The sequence below is a fragment of the Apiospora phragmitis genome (genome assembly GCF_038363925.1).
Source record: "Apiospora phragmitis strain CBS 135458 chromosome Unknown utg000005l:1.0-4161743.0:1.0-4166827.0, whole genome shotgun sequence".
Taxonomy (NCBI): Eukaryota; Fungi; Ascomycota; class Sordariomycetes; order Amphisphaeriales; family Apiosporaceae; genus Apiospora; species Apiospora phragmitis.
The window spans coordinates 1,338,398-1,355,308 of record NW_027117403.1 but is presented as its reverse complement, the minus strand read 5'-3'; the positions used below and the strand labels follow the sequence as shown (position 1 = coordinate 1,355,308).

The following is a 16,911-nucleotide window of genomic DNA, read 5'->3' as shown; positions in this document are numbered from 1 at the left end:
TCCCTCCTTCTCCTGCCTCCTGCAGCAGCGTCTGACACCACCTGGATTGAGCCGGACCCTTCAATCGATTGGATGTGGGGGCGGATAACAAAGACAGATGCCCGATCGACGAGTTACAGAGAGAATATCCGTGTATCGTTTGGGACGGGTGTGTTAGAGGATTATAATTAACCAGGAATTCCGCGGCACAAAAGAGCCAGAATGAGAAGTAAAGTAAAAAAGTCACTCAGCCTACTGGTGGAAATATGTAGTAATATACAGGTAGGGAGAAGTCGACGGTTATCAAAAATGAAATACGATAATAAGTAAAAGGCAGCAGCCGATGTCCTCTCGTGGTCTAGAAGCTCGACGGAAGACACACCCAGACCGAGCCCGCGACATGGACTAGTCAGCCATGACCATTGGTCCGGATTAGCAGTTTGGAGGCTGAATCTGTCTCTGCCCAAGGCAAGACACACAGGAAGGGGACGACTGATATGGCAAAGCGAGGGGGCTAAATCCAGTCGGGTTGGATGCGATTGGGTTTCCCTTATGTAGGGTGTACTGCCGCGTCGGCAGTATTCAGTTTCGAACTGTCAAAGGTGATCTTGCAAGGGTTGCTGGCGCCCATCTTCACTATAGCGGGCTGCATTATTGCGGTCAAAGTGCCGTGGCCCAGTATTCATACCACCTTGTCGTTGCATTAGGACTATCACGTTGACCCTTGTTGGCTGATATTTGATTTGTTTGATTTGCTAGACTCAATCCAGGACCCTGAAACAAGAATCTTTCCCCAAATTGACGTCGAAATCGTTGCCGAGATCACGACTGTGGATGTTTGATATTCCTCGTGACATGAATCTTTGCTGGCCAGCTCAGTAGCTCGCAGGTAGGTTGCAGCCTGTCATTGTTCTGGTGGCTGAAACCGGGCACTGGTGGCGGGCAAGGTATGTGATACTAGAAAAACGAACAAAAGCTTCAACGAGGCCAGAACATCAAGATTGGTAGCGGCGAGGACAGCAGTCGAGGCATCTTGGTGACTTTTCAGGTTTGCTACCGATATTTAGTCTGGTTGTAGACAATAGAAAGAATCATGCCAGCTTCTCTCGGGTTGCGAAGAAATCCACGTAATGACACGACACTGCTGGATGTGATTAATACGGTTGCGTTGCAGCCAGGAACTGCCACATGCCAATTAAATGTAAGCTAGGCGTGCCAAATTGCGCCCCTTGTCACCCCTCGTGCTGTGCGTGTTTTTAGTTGACAGGCGAATTGGCCTATCAAAAATACCCCGCCTTCACTTTTACTGCAGTCTAGGGCGGGATGTACTTATTGGCGTAGGGAACGCGCTACGCGATAAGATAGAAGCCCAAACAGCTCTCTAGACACGTGCAGTCAAACAAGCTGGTACCTATCAATGAATTGGTCTTAACAATACCGGTCTCAAGTTCCCCCATCTTCTGTTCTAAGCTTTCTCGATGTCGCGGTGATGCCCAGGTAAGCAGCCCGGGAAACCCACACTCTAGATTGCCTACTCTGACAGTAAATTGCATAGGGAAATTATTACCATTCAGGCCGGCCAGTGCGGCAACAGCAGTTAGTCTCTACATCCTATACCCCCACCATATCCTCATGTCAAGACGGCGTCAAGAGCAGTATGGGGAAAACGGAACATCTAGTAGACTGACATCTTTTGACAGTCGGTAGTCAATTCTGGCAGCAGTTGTGCCAGGAGCACGGAATCAACCAAGATGGCAACCTAGAGGACTTTGCGACCGAGGGCGGTGACCGCAAAGATGTGTTTTATTACCAGAGCGACGATACCCGATACATACCGCGCGCAGTCCTCATCGATCTCGAACCCCGTGTCATCAACAGTATACAGACCGGCCCATACAAGAACATCTACAACCCAGAGAACTTCTTCGTTGGAAAGAACGGCATAGGAGCCGGCAACAACTGGGGGGATGGATACCAGACGGGCGAGTTGGTGCATGAGGAAATCATGGAGATGATCGATCGCGAAGCAGACGGCAGCGATTCCTTGGAGGGATTCATGCTGCTTCACTCGATAGCAGGTGGCACGGGATCTGGCTTGGGCTCTTTTCTACTCGAGCGAATGAACGACAGATTCCCCAAGAAGATCATCCAGACGTACTCGGTTTTCCCGGATACTACTGCCACGGGCGATAACGTTGTGGTTCACCCGTACAACAGTATTCTTGCGATGCGCCGACTGACGCAGAATGCAGACTCCGTGGTAGTACTTGACAATGGTGCTCTATCAAGCATTGCCGCCGATCGCCTGCACGTACAAGAGCCGTCATTCCAGCAGACGAACCAACTAGTTTCGACAGTTATGTCCGCCAGCACTACGACCTTACGATACCCGGGCTACATGCACAACGACTTGGTCAGCATTCTCGCCTCGCTGATTCCCACGCCACGCTGCCATTTCTTGATGACAGCATATACCCCTTTCACGGGCGACCAAGTCGAGCAAGCCAAGACGGTGCGGAAAACTACAGTTCTTGATGTTATGCGGAGGTTGTTGCAGCCCAAGAATCGCATGGTCTCCACACAGCCTGGCAAGAAAAGCTGCTACATCTCCATCCTCAACGTTATTCAGGGCGAGGTTGATCCGACAGATGTTCACAAGAGTCTACTCCGTATTCGCGAGCGAAGATTGGCGACCTTCATTCCGTGGGGCCCTGCCAGTATTCAAGTCGCATTGACGAAACGTAGCCCTTACGTGCCCATGAGCCACCGGGTCAGTGGTCTCATGCTGGCAAACCACACAAGCATCGCGACGGTAAGTATTGTCTCGGGAACGCATCCAGAGCACACACGAACTAATTATGGCACAGCTTTTCAAACGAATAGTCCGATCGTACGACTTCATGCGAAAACGCAACGCCTTCATCGAGGCTTACAAGAAGACGTCGCCTTTCTCTGATAACCTCGACGAGTTCGACGAGTCCCGGCAAGTTGTTACGGACTTGATTGCCGAGTATGAGGCGGCAGAGGACGCAAACTATCTGAATCCGGATGAGGGAGCTCAAGCTACCAGTGCCGAGACAGATAAAAGATTCGGCTGAACTGATCAATTGGAAATGAATGAAGTTATGGCGTTGGTGGTGTTAGATTCACGATATCAATAAAACTGTCTGAGCATTATAGTAGCGTAGAACAAGTTGCATGTATTCATTCCTTCCAGAAGCATCTGTGAGATATTATGAGTTAGTTGCAGCTCAGCCGTGAGAAACCTGAAAACCTGCCGTTGCATCGCCGTCGATCCCATAGAGTTACCTGGTTGTTGATGTAAATCGGGCAAAGATCGCGCATCTGTTTGCCCCTCATGTTGGCAATAAAATCGAGATCGGCCCCAATAGCCTACGGGTTGCCAACCCGTATTACGTCTTCAGTGGGTTTCCAGCCGCCCTTTTACTCAGGCTGACACAGTCAAGGCTGGCAATTGGGAATTGTATTGGCAAATTGGGTACTTGGATGCGGTTTTTGCTGAATAGTCCCGCGTTACTGCCAGAAACCCCGCCATCGCGCTCAAGTGTGAAGTGAGGCTCTCCACAGGCTTGACGTCAGTCTTAGTGACGTCAACATGTACAAACAGCGGAGGTAAGCTTCCGGATGCGTAGAGCCGCAACGCAACTCAACAACTATCTCTACATACATAAGGACTGACCGAAGCCTACTTCTTTTCTATTGTCATTCCACTTCATCAAACAAGCAACTCATCACACGACCAAAACAACTCCAGGAAGAAAATATCCTCCAACATCATCTCATCAATCCAGACATCAACACAAACCCAAACAGTAAGTTCCTACCTATTTTCCCCTCGCGCAGTATCGGACTACACTATTTGGGTACCTGCCTTCTTTGAGATGGTCGATTCGCATGGAAGGGCAATCGTGAAAAGGCAGAATGTGCGTTGGGAACACCATGGTTACGCCTAGCCCACGAATGTTTGCTTCACGATGTTCTCTCCACGTGAGCCTTACGTCACTGTCAACCTTCGTCAAGCTCGCCCCGCTACACCCCACCATAGTAGAGAATTGTCTTCCTTCAGTAACTTCAGTCACTAACTCTGCCTACCAGCCCATCACAATGACTCAGTCCAAGGCCGACAAGATCGAGGAGGTCAAGTCCAACCTGCCTCTCCCCGAGGAGCCCCCCGTCCCGTCAGACTTCAACTCGGCCGATGCCTCCGCCACCAGCGTCGGCTCCGGCCGCGTCTCCGACGACGTCTCGACCGGCGACGGCGCCTCCTCTGGCCTGCGCGAGCCCGCCTCCACCAAGGACGCCGACCTGAGCAATGTCGGCCGCGAGGGCAAGGACAACCTGTCCGGTCCCCCCAAGGACGCTGCTGCGAAATAAAGAGTTCTCTTACTCAACAACAAGAAGCGATGGCGTTTTATTTCATCAAAGCAAACGAACAATCAACCAGGCGCGGGGCGGACAGGGGACGGGATACTACATCACTGGCGTTATGAGACATGGCATGACGACGATTTGACATGCAACGGAATTGCATTGTACAGGGCACCTCGACCGATAATACATCTCGAGACTACCTACATACATCATTAGTCGGATCAATAGAATATCTGACAACACCCGTTGTTCGATGCTACTCCATAAATCTGTACTTGTGACAAATATTAAATGACATGATTGATTGATGGTTTTGTTTCCAACGGGATCGATATAATTTCCGTAATACATGACTGCTGTCTGGTGTCAAATATTGTAGACTTCAATAACTTGTGAGATTTCGGAGTAGAGCACTCAGCTCCATAGGTGGATGGCAGTAGCTTCACTAGATCTAACAGCGCATACCTCGATAGATATTCAGGTATTCATCCGATAGCGCCGGAAATAGCCCTCCGAAATTCAAATTATGGATGACAGTATTCAAGGTATTAAGATGGTCATTCCCGGAACCACGTGTTTTACTGCAATAGCCACCCACGTAATGCCAAGAAATACGCGTATTCGCCTGTCCGAGCGGGAACGAAACCGTTGCAATTGAGTCACGCGTTATCAGACAGAAACCAAGAGCGTCCAACTAGGTAGTGAAATGTCGGATACGCAGGGTGATACAGGTGGCGATACCCCCGAAGAGGGATGCCCTCCTCACTCGCAATTGTGACCCGAGCGAGAACCTAACTTTATTTCCTGACAAGCGGGTCTTCACTTATGTATCCCTGGACGTAGTTATAAGCATAACATGATCGTGTTGAGGGGGGCAGTGAGCCACAATCGTGGTGGTATTGCCGGCACAGACAGCTTCGCCATACATCTTGAAACGGGGGCGCACAGAGGAAGAGAAAACGAAATGGGCTCTTTTGTGTAAGACCGAGTGTATGTAGTCCGTTAAATAAGGCGAGTATTATGTTTAAGTGCAGTTATAGTTATGTTCCACTGCCTCTTAACTCTCATATTATCACAAACCCGTAGACAACACCATCTGAGTTGACCTGTCTCTAATAAGAACAGCAAAAAGGGAACCCACATCGCCTACCTCACTTGACAGCCATGGAGAACTCGAGATGGCCAGGGACAAGGAACTGGAGAGTCCAGCAACGTGCATGGAGCTTTCGTAAAGACGTTGGTCAAAGCGAACCAGCCAGCGGCCAGCATGACCCTACCGATCGCCATGGTGAACGAGGTTCGATCATATCCCCCTCGAGACTCGAGCAGTACCGGCGCCGGAACGGCTACACCTCGACGCACATATCGCTGCGGGAGCGGCTGTCGCACTTCACCTGGTCGTGGTTCGAGTGCACCATGTCAACGGGGGCCCTCGCCGCCCTGCTCGGGACCCAGGAGGAGGACCAGCCCTTCTACGACAACGCCGACCGCCACCTCGTCCTGAAGCGCCTCGGCCTGGGGTTCTACGTCCTGGAGTTGCTGCTGTTCGGCCTGTTCTGCGTGCTCATTGCGGCTCGGTTCATCATCCGACCCTCCGCGTTGAAGGCTTCGCTACACCATCCACAAGAGGTAAGAGAAAAAGAAGAGAGATAGAGGAATACACATATATCTTGATGAAATAACCATGTTTATCTTATATAGAAGATAAGAGGATGGAGGGGGTTGATGAGACCTACTCTCGTGTTTTCATCACCCCCATTTCGTTAGAGCCAGCGCAATGCGAAGATCCCAAGCTAACCTACGTCCTTTTCCACCATAGTCCTTCTTATTCGGGACCTTCTGGGTCTCCCTCGCGCTGATACTCTACGGAACGCAGCAATACGCCGTCCCCCTGATCGGCGAGCGCACTGGCGGCGGCGCCTCGCCGCGCTGGCTGCACCGGCTGATCGAGGCGCTGTTCTGGCTCTACGCGGCCAGCGTGCTGCAGCTCGTCATCTTCCAGTACCACGTCATCTTCGACGAGGCGCGGCTGCCGTCGGCGCAGCAGGCGATGCCGACCTGGATCCTGCCGGCCTACCCGTTCATCGTCATGGGCCCGCTCGCCGCCGTCATCCTCAAGGACCACGGCCAGCAGGAGGTCGGCGACTACAGCGCCCTGCACATGCTGATCGGCGGCATCGTCTTCGCCGGCCTGGGCTGGTGCCTCGCCTTCATCATGTACACCGTCTACTTCACCCGCCTCATCAACGCGCCGCTGCCCAAGCCGAGCAAGAGGCCGGACATGTTCGTGGCCGTTGGTCCTGCTGGTAACGTAGTCCCATTTCATCACGCTCTATTATTGCCCCGTTCTGTTGTTATCCCTTCCCGGGATGAATGCTTAAAATAGTACTGACTCACCTTTCTTTCGTTCCTTAAAGGCTACACCGCGACCACTCTAGCCAGCCTCGGCATACAGGCCCCCAAAATCATCCCGCCGACGTTCCTGGGCATCACGTCGGGCGTGCCGACGGGGGACCTGTGGAAGGCCATGTCGATCCCAGCGGCCATGTTCGTGTGGCTGCTGGGCTTCTGGTTCATGGCGCAGGCGGCCGTGTCGTGCCTGCGGGGCGCGCGCCGCATGCGCTTCACGCTCAGCTGGTGGGCCTTCATCTTCCCCAACGCCGGGCTGACCATCGGCATGGCCCAGATCGGCTCCGCCGTCGGCTCGACCGTCATCCGGGACGTCATGGTGCCCGCCGCCTCGGGCATCCTGGTGGGCGTGTGGGTGTTCGTCGCCGTCATGAACGTGCGCGGCGTGTGGCGGCGCGATGTGCTCTGGCCCGGCAGGGACGAGGACCTGGAGGACCTTGTGGACGAGGAGGAGGAGAAGAAGGCGGGGCACGACGACTGAACGGTTTACAGAGATAGGTAGGTTAAACTCTTAGAGCAATGTTCAAGCCTCGACATTTTATAAATATGTAGTTAGCTACTTGTTTTATCATTAGCAAACACTCGTTCCGATTTCCGATACTTAGTGCTCTGTGGCTCAATATCACTTCAATCTTCGAGTGTGGTACAGCAGAAGTGTGTTGACGTCATGACTTATTGATTTGTAAGGGTTTCGTCAAGCCTCCGGATTCTAGTATGGATGTTATTAGATATACACATTGCCATATTTTACGCAGCTCCTCGTAATACTGTAAGCAATCGATTTAACTCTCTCAGCGTTGATTCAACATGACGGGCCCTACTCAATCGGCCATAATCTGGCCTGAGCACTTCCTCCCCGGAACCACCGACAACTTCGTCTCCAACGAGGTCATCGTCAAAGGATTGACCGCGCGGCAGATGTGGGACCTTGTCGCGAACATCAGCAAGTGGGAGAGCTACTACAAGAACGTCTCCCAAATCATGGAGCCCAAGTTCGGCCCGGTCCTCAAGAAGGGCGATGTCTTCAAGTTCAGCACGTTCGGGTTCCCCGTCCTCACGTGCCCCGTCGAGGAGTCCGTGCCGCCGCCGCCTCCAAGAACGGCAGCAACCGAAAAAATAGAGCAGCATCCATGCCGGATCGCCTGGTCGGCGAAGCTGGATGCTCCCAACCCCGAGGAGAGCGTCGAGGTCTACCACGCGTGGCTCATTGAGGATCTCGAGGGTGGGCGCGTGAGGATCTTGACCCAGGAGAGCCAGATCGGAAAACCTGCTGCTCAGTTGGCAGAGGTGAAGCCAAATAAGATGTTGTTGGGTCACCAGGACTGGCTGGACGGGCTAGTTGCGGCGGCGAGAGGCCGGAAGCTTGGGCAAACCAATTTAGATGCGACCCAAGGATGAGAGATGCTTCTGATTGCGTGGAAACTATACCCGTTCGGTCAATTGACAGGTCCAATATTGATGATGTTAACTTCTGGTCACTTCTATTTCTTGAAGTTCAATCTCTCCTTGCTGCTTCAAGCGACATGCGTATGAAATCAGACATGAGTATGTCTGCGACACGGCCTTCGCTCAGAGCAGAAAAACTCTACCGAGGCCCTCAAGATGTCTTGTCGCGCCATGAAGACGCAAGAGGGCATTTCCCAACCCCGGGACGCCAATAGAATGAATGCCTTCACGATTTACAAATCTGAAAGACAAATGTTCCAGTAGCAGTCAGCACAGTCTGACTCCTAAGGCGGGGGTTATGCCGGTGTAACCCAACAGTTACCGGGCCGATAAAACCGTCCCCGCAGCATGGCTTGATCAAGTAGGGACATCGACGAGACACTCGACTGACAGAACAGCCAGCCTTCACCCAGTCCTACGGTCACAAAATCAAGTTATCACATTTGTAGCGTTTATTCGAATTGTCCATTTACATTTGAGTACCTTCCATATTATGCTATTCGAGTGTTATGAGAGCGAATCGGCTTTGGTGCTTAGATCCATCTGGTTAGTCCGGAGTCTTGCCCAAGGCACTTCTGGACTGATGCATCCGTTTTTCCCAACGAAGAGACCCAGAAGTGCCGTATATCGGATCTAAAGATGAAGAACTTGACATGACCGAAGTATGGGCCACTGATCCGAATCCCGGGAACGGCTTGTCTACATGTATATAGGTAAGTATGCAGGCAGCCAGGCGGTAAGCGGAACTGATGTTCTGGCGTAACTGCCAAGCCTACGCCCCAACGGTAGCCAATTGCGCCATTCCTTTTTATTGCTATCTCCTCAATATTTGCTCAATGGTGACCGGAATAGGAAGGTCTCTTGTTTACTTCCCTGCCGCAACTTCATGACTCGGATTGCGATAGGCAGGTCAGACCACCCTCAATGGATAATCACCCAGGCGATGTGCTTTTCCGAGTCCCACGCCGCATGGTACCCCGCGCGATGCTTACGAGCGGGAACTTCAAAGACGTAATGCCTCCGTCCCGCGGTGAGCCGCTTCGCTGGGTCGTATAACCAAGAAGGAAGGATGCGTTGATAGGTTAGACAAGCAGGTGCATACACCAGCGCGCATATATAAAGTGTTCGCCTTGCGTCACCTGAAAATTCCGTCTCTTGGGCTCGTTCTGTGTAGCTCGACCAAGAGTAACCTTACTCCCACTCCAGTCAATTGTCATCCAAGACAAGGACTCAAGAAGCAACACCATCATGGGACGCGGCTTGGTGTCGTGCGCGCTAGCGCTCTATGCTGGCTTGTCCAGTGTCACCGCGCTGACCCCAGAGGGCATGATCTCCGCCAACCGCTACGGTGATGCTATTCCCAATCCCACTGGCGTATGTCTTGATCCTGCGTAACTATGTTTTCTTCCTTGTTCAAGCGTGACTAACGTTCTTCTAGGATTTCGCTCTCTTCACGGTCTCCAAATACTCTTTTGAGACGCACAATTCCTCTTCCAAGTGGGCCAAGCTGGATTTGAAGACTGGGGACATTAGCGACTGGGAAGGAGACGAGTCCATCTCGGAGTTCCTCTTCATTGGCCCTTCGCCTTCGTCCATTCTGTACGTCAATGGCACGAACGCGGAAGAGGACGGCGGTGTCAGCCTCTATTTCGGCGACGCCTTGGCAATCGGTGATGCCAAGCTCGTGGCATCGATCCCAGCTCCGCTTTCTGGTCTCAAGGCGGCATTGACCTCATCCGGCGACATCAACTTCCTTCTCTCGGGCCTGGCTTATCCCAACGGAACTGCTTACAACGAGAACTTTGCTACCAAGCCAGCAAGTGCAGGCCGCATTTACACCTCGATTTATCCCCGACTCTGGGTGAGTGTTGGATCGTTCCAGATGACTTCTTCAAACAAAGCTAACCCTTTCTCTAGGACCACTGGCTCACAGCGCAAAAGTATGCCGTTTTTGGTGGAACTCTGAAGACTGCGACTCCCGGCAATGGAACTTATGGTACTGGAAGCAGCTTCTCATTCGATGGCAAACTAACAAATTATGTCACCGGCATCTGCAATGTTACATGTGCTGAGAGCCCAATCGATACCGAAGGCGATGCAAGCGACTACGATTTGGCACCAGATGGAAGTAAGCTCATTTTTAGGTCCAAGGATATTGACCTTCCTCTGTCCAACTACACGAGCACTCCGCTTTACCTCGTTCCTTTTACAGGAACATCAGAGGATGCTGTACTTCTCAATCCCAGCGGAGCCCCTCCATACACTGATGCTGAAGGTTACTCGACGGGCCCTAAGTTCTCACCCAAGGGCGACAAGATCGCCTACTTCCAGCAAAATGGCATCAACTACGAATCCGACCGCAGAATTCTGTACATCGCCAACCCTGACGCCAAGAACGCCCAGATAACTAAGCTCGCCGGCAAGTGGGACCGTTCCCCTGCCTCGCTCGAATGGGCCGAGGATGGCCAGACCGTATTCGTCCAAGCTTCCGATCTTGGCCGCGATCGTATCTTCTCCATCCCGATGACAGCTGATAACGACTTTGTACCGAAGAACATCACGGATGAGGGCACGCCGTCTGGGTTCCATGTTATCCCGGACGGCCTGATCGTCTCGGACTCCAAGATCTGGTCCAGCCGCGACATCTACACCATTTCCGCTGCGGGTGAGCCCCTCAAGACCTACTTCCAGTCCAACAAGGTAGATCCCGAGCTCGCTGGTCTTGGCCCCGAAGACGTTTCCGAGTTCTACTACGCGACCAACAGCTCCGAGATCAAGCAACAGGCGTGGATCGTATACCCAGAGGGCTTCGACAATACCAAGAAGTACCCTCTCGCATTCCTCGTCCACGGAGGTCCCCAAGGAAGTTGGGCAAGCTCGTGGTCGCTTAGATGGAACCTCAAGACCTGGGCCGACCAAGGCTACGTCGTCGTTGCGCCGAACCCGACAGCATCGACCGGTTGGGGCCAGAATCTGACGGACGCAATCGCTGGGAAATGGGGCTCCTACCCCTACTGGGATCTGGTTCACGCCTGGAAGTATGTCAACGAGACCCTTGACTACGTCGACACAACTCGGGGTATTGAAGCCGGTGCCTCCTTTGGTGGATACATGACAAACTGGTAAGAACCCTTTATATTACCCCATCGCAACCATTTACCCGTACACCCTCTTCTTCTAGTACAATAATTACGTGACTGACACCTTAATAGGATCGCCGGACAAGAAATGGGTCAATGGTTCAAGTCCCTCGTAACCCACGATGGCGTGACGCAGACCCTAGGAGCCTACAATAGTGATGAGCTCTGGTTCATGAATCACGACTACCTCGGGCCCTACAACGCCAGCGGCATGGTGCCCGGCTCGCCCTACTACGACTGGAACCCGCTGCTGTACTCTGACCAGTGGTCGACACCCCACTTCGTCGTGCACAACGAGCTCGACTACCGCCTGCCCATCAGCGAGGGCATCCTGCTCTTCAACATGCTCCAGACCAAGGGCATCCCGAGCAAGTTCCTCAGCTTCCCCGACGAGGACCACCTGACGCTCAAGCCCGAGAACAGCCTGGTCTGGCACACGGAGATCTTCAAGTGGATCAACTTCTACAGTGGCATTAGCAATGCGACGAGCCCTTTCTAAAAAGCACTATGGATCTCAGGACGTTGGAGTCATTATCATGACTACAATGTTGGCGGACACAAAGCATTCCTACAAACCTTGAAATGCCATAATGTTAGTACAGTAATATAATTAATTATCTAATGAAACCTGGATATCTTCCAACTGTTTGATGGCAAGATGTTTTATTTGCAGATAAGATGAGCATACTCGCGCCATTACGCTGGAGCGTGTCATCCGTGGGATGTCGTGTATCTTGGCTGGAAGATCATTGTTTATAACGAGACTTTACGACAAACGAGAGCTTCAGTGGCGTGACTTGTGGAACCACTGAAGTTAATGTAGGGACGGATATCTCTTGTCTATGAATGTCTATCTTAGCAAGCAGGAGGGTGATATCCATGCTGCTGTATGTGTCAGAGGACATGTCATTCGTAGATGAGCATTCAGGGGTCGGGCATGCTGTCGAAGGCAGATATCAAGGTACTGGTCTTGGAAACATTAGAATACGAGCTACACAGCTAGAACCTAGTGGTTCGAAGCGTCACAACCTTGAAGATCCCGGGCATGTCTGTAGTAGATTACATATCACTAAATGTGAGGTGTAGGTGAGTTGAGGTGAAGCACACGTGAGTTGGGTTATAAGCAAAGTACGTGAGTACCTGCACATGTCCCGGGCATATTCCCAAGCACACATTATTAATGAGCCAATAGAAAAACCCACACAGAATGTGCCCTGCAGGAGGCAGCTGTATTAATGGGCCAATCAGAAAACCAGGAATCGGGTGGGTACCCTCGATACTCCTAAATAAGGTGCGGCTCTGCTCTGCGTTAGGGGACCCCAACTGCTTTGGACCAATCAGAAAATTCCCCACACTGCATTCTGATCTTGCATAGTGCCCTGACATCGACAGGTGTGTCGTCGCACCCTACTCAGGCACTCAAGTTACTGATTGCGGAACCCAGTCTGCCCAAGCTGGAGGGTACAAATTCGTGCCTTTCCTCCTCCCAAGTTCGCATCTTTTCCTTCCGTTCTCCATCAAGCCAAACATCTTCAGTCAAGACTTGGATCTTCAGTCAGGACTTGGACCTCCAACACACACCAAGCTTCCTCTTCCACAAGCTTCGACATCATCCTTCTTCCTCATCAATGGATCTTCATCAAACATCTTCATCAAGCAACTTCACCAAGCATCTTCAACACATCATTGCTTCCACCTTCCACTTTCTCACCTTGAACAAAACATCTTCAGCGCTGGTACACCTTACCACACATACCACCTGCAAACACCAACCTTGCATTGGTACATGACTAGACCACCTCAACGCCATCGACACACACCTTCAAGAAAAAGCCTCCCGAAGCAATCATCAAGATGTCTTTTGGCACAAGTTGACTCTACCATACATAGTAAGTTCTACTCGACGCTTCTCAACATGGATCGTAAGCCATGCAGATACCTAACCATCCTCCTCTCACAGCTCTCACACATAACCATCCTCCATCTCCTTCTACTACATCATCTTCAGCACATCAGTCCTTGCACCAGTTCCTCGCCCTCGTATACCCAGTACGGTCTCTCCCATCCAATCACGTCAGTACCTTGGCAAGCTTTGCAAAACCAGAACTCCAGCGTCACCTCGTGGCTGCATAATGGCTCTTCTGCGCATTGCGACTTCACTCTGATCTCATAAGTCGAGCGTACTTCGGTGCAGCATTTCGCAGAGTTTCAGATGATTTAATGTCCAAATGGAAAACGTCTTTAGCATGGTTGGGATCAGGAACATGGGATAAATGAGACAGAGATCTACTGCCCTGCCTGGTCATGGTCACTACTATTTTTGAAATGTAGAATCGGAGTCTTGGACAAGTCACTAAACAAGCAATCGAGTCAGCTTCTCATCAAGGATTATGGTGGCGATGCTTCACCCGCCTTCAAGGTAAGATACAACTATCCAATTCAGCTCATCTCTAATCTCCGGACTAACACTCGAGATAAAACGACTAGACTACCTTTCAGCAACCTTCGGGGCCCGACTGATACCCATAAGAAAACCACCGAGTTCGAGGAACTAGATAAGACAAATATACAAGGCGGAGCATTATGGCGATAGTGGAGGACACGGAACATGAGGCATGTGATATGAAATATGGGATTATAAGACCGCCATTAAGAGACATCTTAAGCTTTAGACCAGTTAACCGTGCTCGAAGAAGGAGGACCCACGTTAGCTTTAAGGATGGGAATGCTGAGAGGCGAGAGAGTGGCGAACTAGGTGCCGTGGACAACTTGACGGCAAGATTGACAACAGTCGCGCTTGAAGATAGTCAGCTGAAAATTGCGACCGCATAAGTTCCTGGCCATAGTTCAGGGGAGTCTGATAACTGTCCAGTATCCATAAGTCACACAGAAAGTGGTATTTTCAATATTTCCATCTACTCATTATCATAAAGACGTTTCCTATGGATTGTGCGAGGTTGAACAGCGTACAGCCTAATCTCCGTACCCAAGGCCCCCTAACCGTGCGCCCGTTCACGCTGTCGGTCTCCTAAAATCTCTCTATCATATTGGCATGCTAACCATTCCGTCCAGCAGTAATCCGACGAGATCTACCAGGTAAGCAGAGCCATCCCATGGACTTCAAAAATTAACGACTTGCTAACCATCTTGTCAGTGCGACCTTCGCCGTCTTGCGGTAAGTCAACTCTGCCCATGCTGTTATCTCGGCCAACTGACAGTTGATGGGCCACCTCGTCCAGAAGGAGGAGGCCGCCGCCGCCAACAAAGCTCTTGCCGTTAGTACCATCCTCGTCTCGTGATGCTTGCACACTCAATGCTGATATTTACATATGCCAAGACTGGAGAAAGAGAAAGGGATCGTGGCCGAGACGAAGACTGATGAACTGAGTGCTAACCTAGAAGCAGGCACGGGGGATAAGAATAGCAGTTTTGTGGGAATGATACCGCTAGATCGGTTCAGTAGTAAATAATGTACGTATGGATTTATATTCTTTTATTCCTTATATAATACATATGTAGCACCGTTATGTCGTATGTCTGGTCCATTTCCTTTAAGGCCCCCTGCCTCTCCCTCTCCCTATCCCTCTCCCTCTCCCTATCCCTCTCCCTCTCATTCCATATCCCACTCCCTTTTTCAGAACCCGCATTCTCCTCTCCTCCTTCTCTGAGTCTCTTGGCCAAGCACGCCTGCTCCTTATCCAGGACCTCGCGCGGCGTTACGCCTGCGTTGTTAACCCGATCGCGCAGTTCCGGATCACCGCTAGCCGCCTCGAACAGATCGAGCACATATTCGATCTCCCGCGTCACGTCGTTATCTTCGTTCGTCGCCTGGCTCCGTGGCGCTATGTGCGCCGCTGTGTCGCCGTCGGCGTTAGCCAGGATCGGGTCGGCGCCATGCTTAAGCAGGAACTTTACGGTGTCGAGGCATATCGGAAGCCATTTTACGGCGAGGTGCAGCGGCGTATTCCCTTTCGCGTCGGCCGCCTCGTTCAGCACGGCGCCGCGAGCGAGTATGCTGGAAATCATCGCTGCTGGCGCCAGGTAATCCCCTCTCGTAATAATATGCGTAAGTGCTGTTTCGCCCTTGTGGTTGCAGAGCGCGGCGTCGGCGCCATGGTCAAGGAGCAGCTGGATAACGGCGTCGTTAAAGTGCGACGGACGGCCCTCGTCGAGTTGTGCTTGTGCCATCTGCCAGATGCGCCGCTCGAACGTGGTGATAATGTGCAGAGGCGTGTTTCCCGAGGCGTTGGGGTCGTTAACGGGCGAGTGCGGGAGCAGCAGCTTCATAGTCTCGAGAGCGCGGCGACTTATCTCCTCCTCTGTCTCCATAAACGTGCCTCTGTGGCCGCAGTCGGCCGCCCAATGTATAGGCAGGCGGCCCAGCTTGTCGCGCATGCGGACCATCTCCCGCCCTTCGGACGTGCCTAACAGGACCTCGACGGCGTCGCAATCCAGAAATGTGGCCGCGATATGCATGAGCATAACGTCTTCGTAGCATTTCAGCTCCCCTGGATCCCGCCAGGGAACCCAATGGCCAAGCGACACGAGCAGCGGTGCGCCGAGGCCGATGAAACGCCGGAGAAGAGCCGGCCCTATGCAAGCAATGGCGAAGCTCAGTGGCGTATCGCACAGTTTTCCGCCGCCTTTTCTCGTACCACCTACAAGAAACTCTGCGCGATCCTGGACGCTAGCGCCGTGATCTAGCAGGATGCCTATAATTTATTCGCTGCGGCGGTGAATGATTGCCAGCTCCCGCACAGAAAATTCTCCCGACCTGGATCGGAGGGGCTCACATGCGGAGAGAAGCGGTGTTCGGCCATATTGATCTTTGGTGGAAATATCCACCTTGATGTCATCTGAATTGCGAAAGAGGTAGCGTACCATGTCCACTTGGGAAGCCCGGCAGGCCTCGTGAAGCGGTAGATGGTTAGGAGATAGGTCAGAGCCTACGGCGGCTTGGGCGTTTTGGTAGGTGACAAGCCTGTGGTAAACTTCGACGCATCCATTCCAAATAGCCGCCTCATATATGTCGCCAGAACGTGATGGGTGACGTCTAACGTATGCTCTTCGATGTACTCGTTAAGCGCTTCGACGTCGTTGCAGCGATGATCGCTATCAACACGTCGTAGGCCAATAACGTGTTTATTTGGAAAGGATTTTCCTCAAGGTAGGTATCAGGATCCGGAAGATATACAGAGAGACTCGGCATGGTTTCAGGAAAATGAGAAAATTGTAAGGGGTAAAAGGGTCCGGTTAGCCAGTTTGAAATCGGCGCTCATGTGATGGGATAAGAAAAGAAACGTGGCATGACAGCTTGGCGGCGGAATTACGCTCGCGTGATGCCGTGGCGCCTTTCCGAATCCGAACGCCGGACGTCGTGGCTCCGGCTCCGCCCTGCACACTTGTCACCTCATTTCGGCGCCCCGGGGTCGCCAGAAGGGCTTGTTTGGAACGCTATGTGTCTGTGGGGACGGATTCGATTGCACCGATTGGAGGAATCTGGGAATGGCAGGACACATCAGGCAAGCGACTGCGTGGGGAACGG

General features: G+C 52.0%; 6 protein-coding genes across 6 annotated transcripts; 5 read left to right on the top strand and 1 right to left on the bottom strand.

Annotated features, from left to right (window-relative positions):
* Nucleotides 1-1,468: 1,468 nt before the first annotated feature.
* Nucleotides 1,469-3,077, top strand: PG994_004451 (uncharacterized protein; the record flags this gene model as incomplete). The annotated part of the gene is made up of 4 exons (XM_066855860.1): nucleotides 1,469-1,476; nucleotides 1,535-1,575; nucleotides 1,680-2,791; nucleotides 2,847-3,077. The coding sequence occupies 4 exons, from the start codon at nucleotides 1,469-1,471 to the stop codon at nucleotides 3,075-3,077; spliced, it is 1,392 nt and encodes a 463-aa protein (XP_066718027.1).
* Nucleotides 3,078-4,104: 1,027 nt separating this feature from the next.
* PG994_004450 (uncharacterized protein) lies at nucleotides 4,105-4,374 on the top strand (the record flags this gene model as incomplete). Its single annotated transcript, XM_066855859.1, has 1 exon — nucleotides 4,105-4,374. One exon carries the CDS (start codon nucleotides 4,105-4,107, stop codon nucleotides 4,372-4,374), a length of 270 nt encoding a protein of 89 aa, XP_066718026.1.
* Nucleotides 4,375-5,535: 1,161 nt separating this feature from the next.
* On the top strand, nucleotides 5,536-7,261 carry PG994_004449 (uncharacterized protein; the record flags this gene model as incomplete). Its single annotated transcript, XM_066855858.1, has 3 exons — nucleotides 5,536-6,000; nucleotides 6,191-6,677; nucleotides 6,789-7,261. 3 exons carry the CDS (start codon nucleotides 5,536-5,538, stop codon nucleotides 7,259-7,261), a joined length of 1,425 nt encoding a protein of 474 aa, XP_066718025.1.
* Nucleotides 7,262-7,587: 326 nt separating this feature from the next.
* On the top strand, nucleotides 7,588-8,178 carry PG994_004448 (uncharacterized protein; the record flags this gene model as incomplete). Its single annotated transcript, XM_066855857.1, has 1 exon — nucleotides 7,588-8,178. One exon carries the CDS (start codon nucleotides 7,588-7,590, stop codon nucleotides 8,176-8,178), a length of 591 nt encoding a protein of 196 aa, XP_066718024.1.
* Nucleotides 8,179-9,474: 1,296 nt separating this feature from the next.
* Nucleotides 9,475-11,865, top strand: PG994_004447 (uncharacterized protein; the record flags this gene model as incomplete). The annotated part of the gene is made up of 4 exons (XM_066855856.1): nucleotides 9,475-9,600; nucleotides 9,665-10,087; nucleotides 10,144-11,348; nucleotides 11,439-11,865. The coding sequence occupies 4 exons, from the start codon at nucleotides 9,475-9,477 to the stop codon at nucleotides 11,863-11,865; spliced, it is 2,181 nt and encodes a 726-aa protein (XP_066718023.1).
* Nucleotides 11,866-14,849: 2,984 nt separating this feature from the next.
* Nucleotides 14,850-15,848, bottom strand: PG994_004446 (uncharacterized protein; the record flags this gene model as incomplete). The annotated part of the gene is made up of 1 exon (XM_066855855.1): nucleotides 14,850-15,848. One exon carries the CDS (start codon nucleotides 15,846-15,848, stop codon nucleotides 14,850-14,852), a length of 999 nt encoding a protein of 332 aa, XP_066718022.1.
* Nucleotides 15,849-16,911: the final 1,063 nt, after the last annotated feature.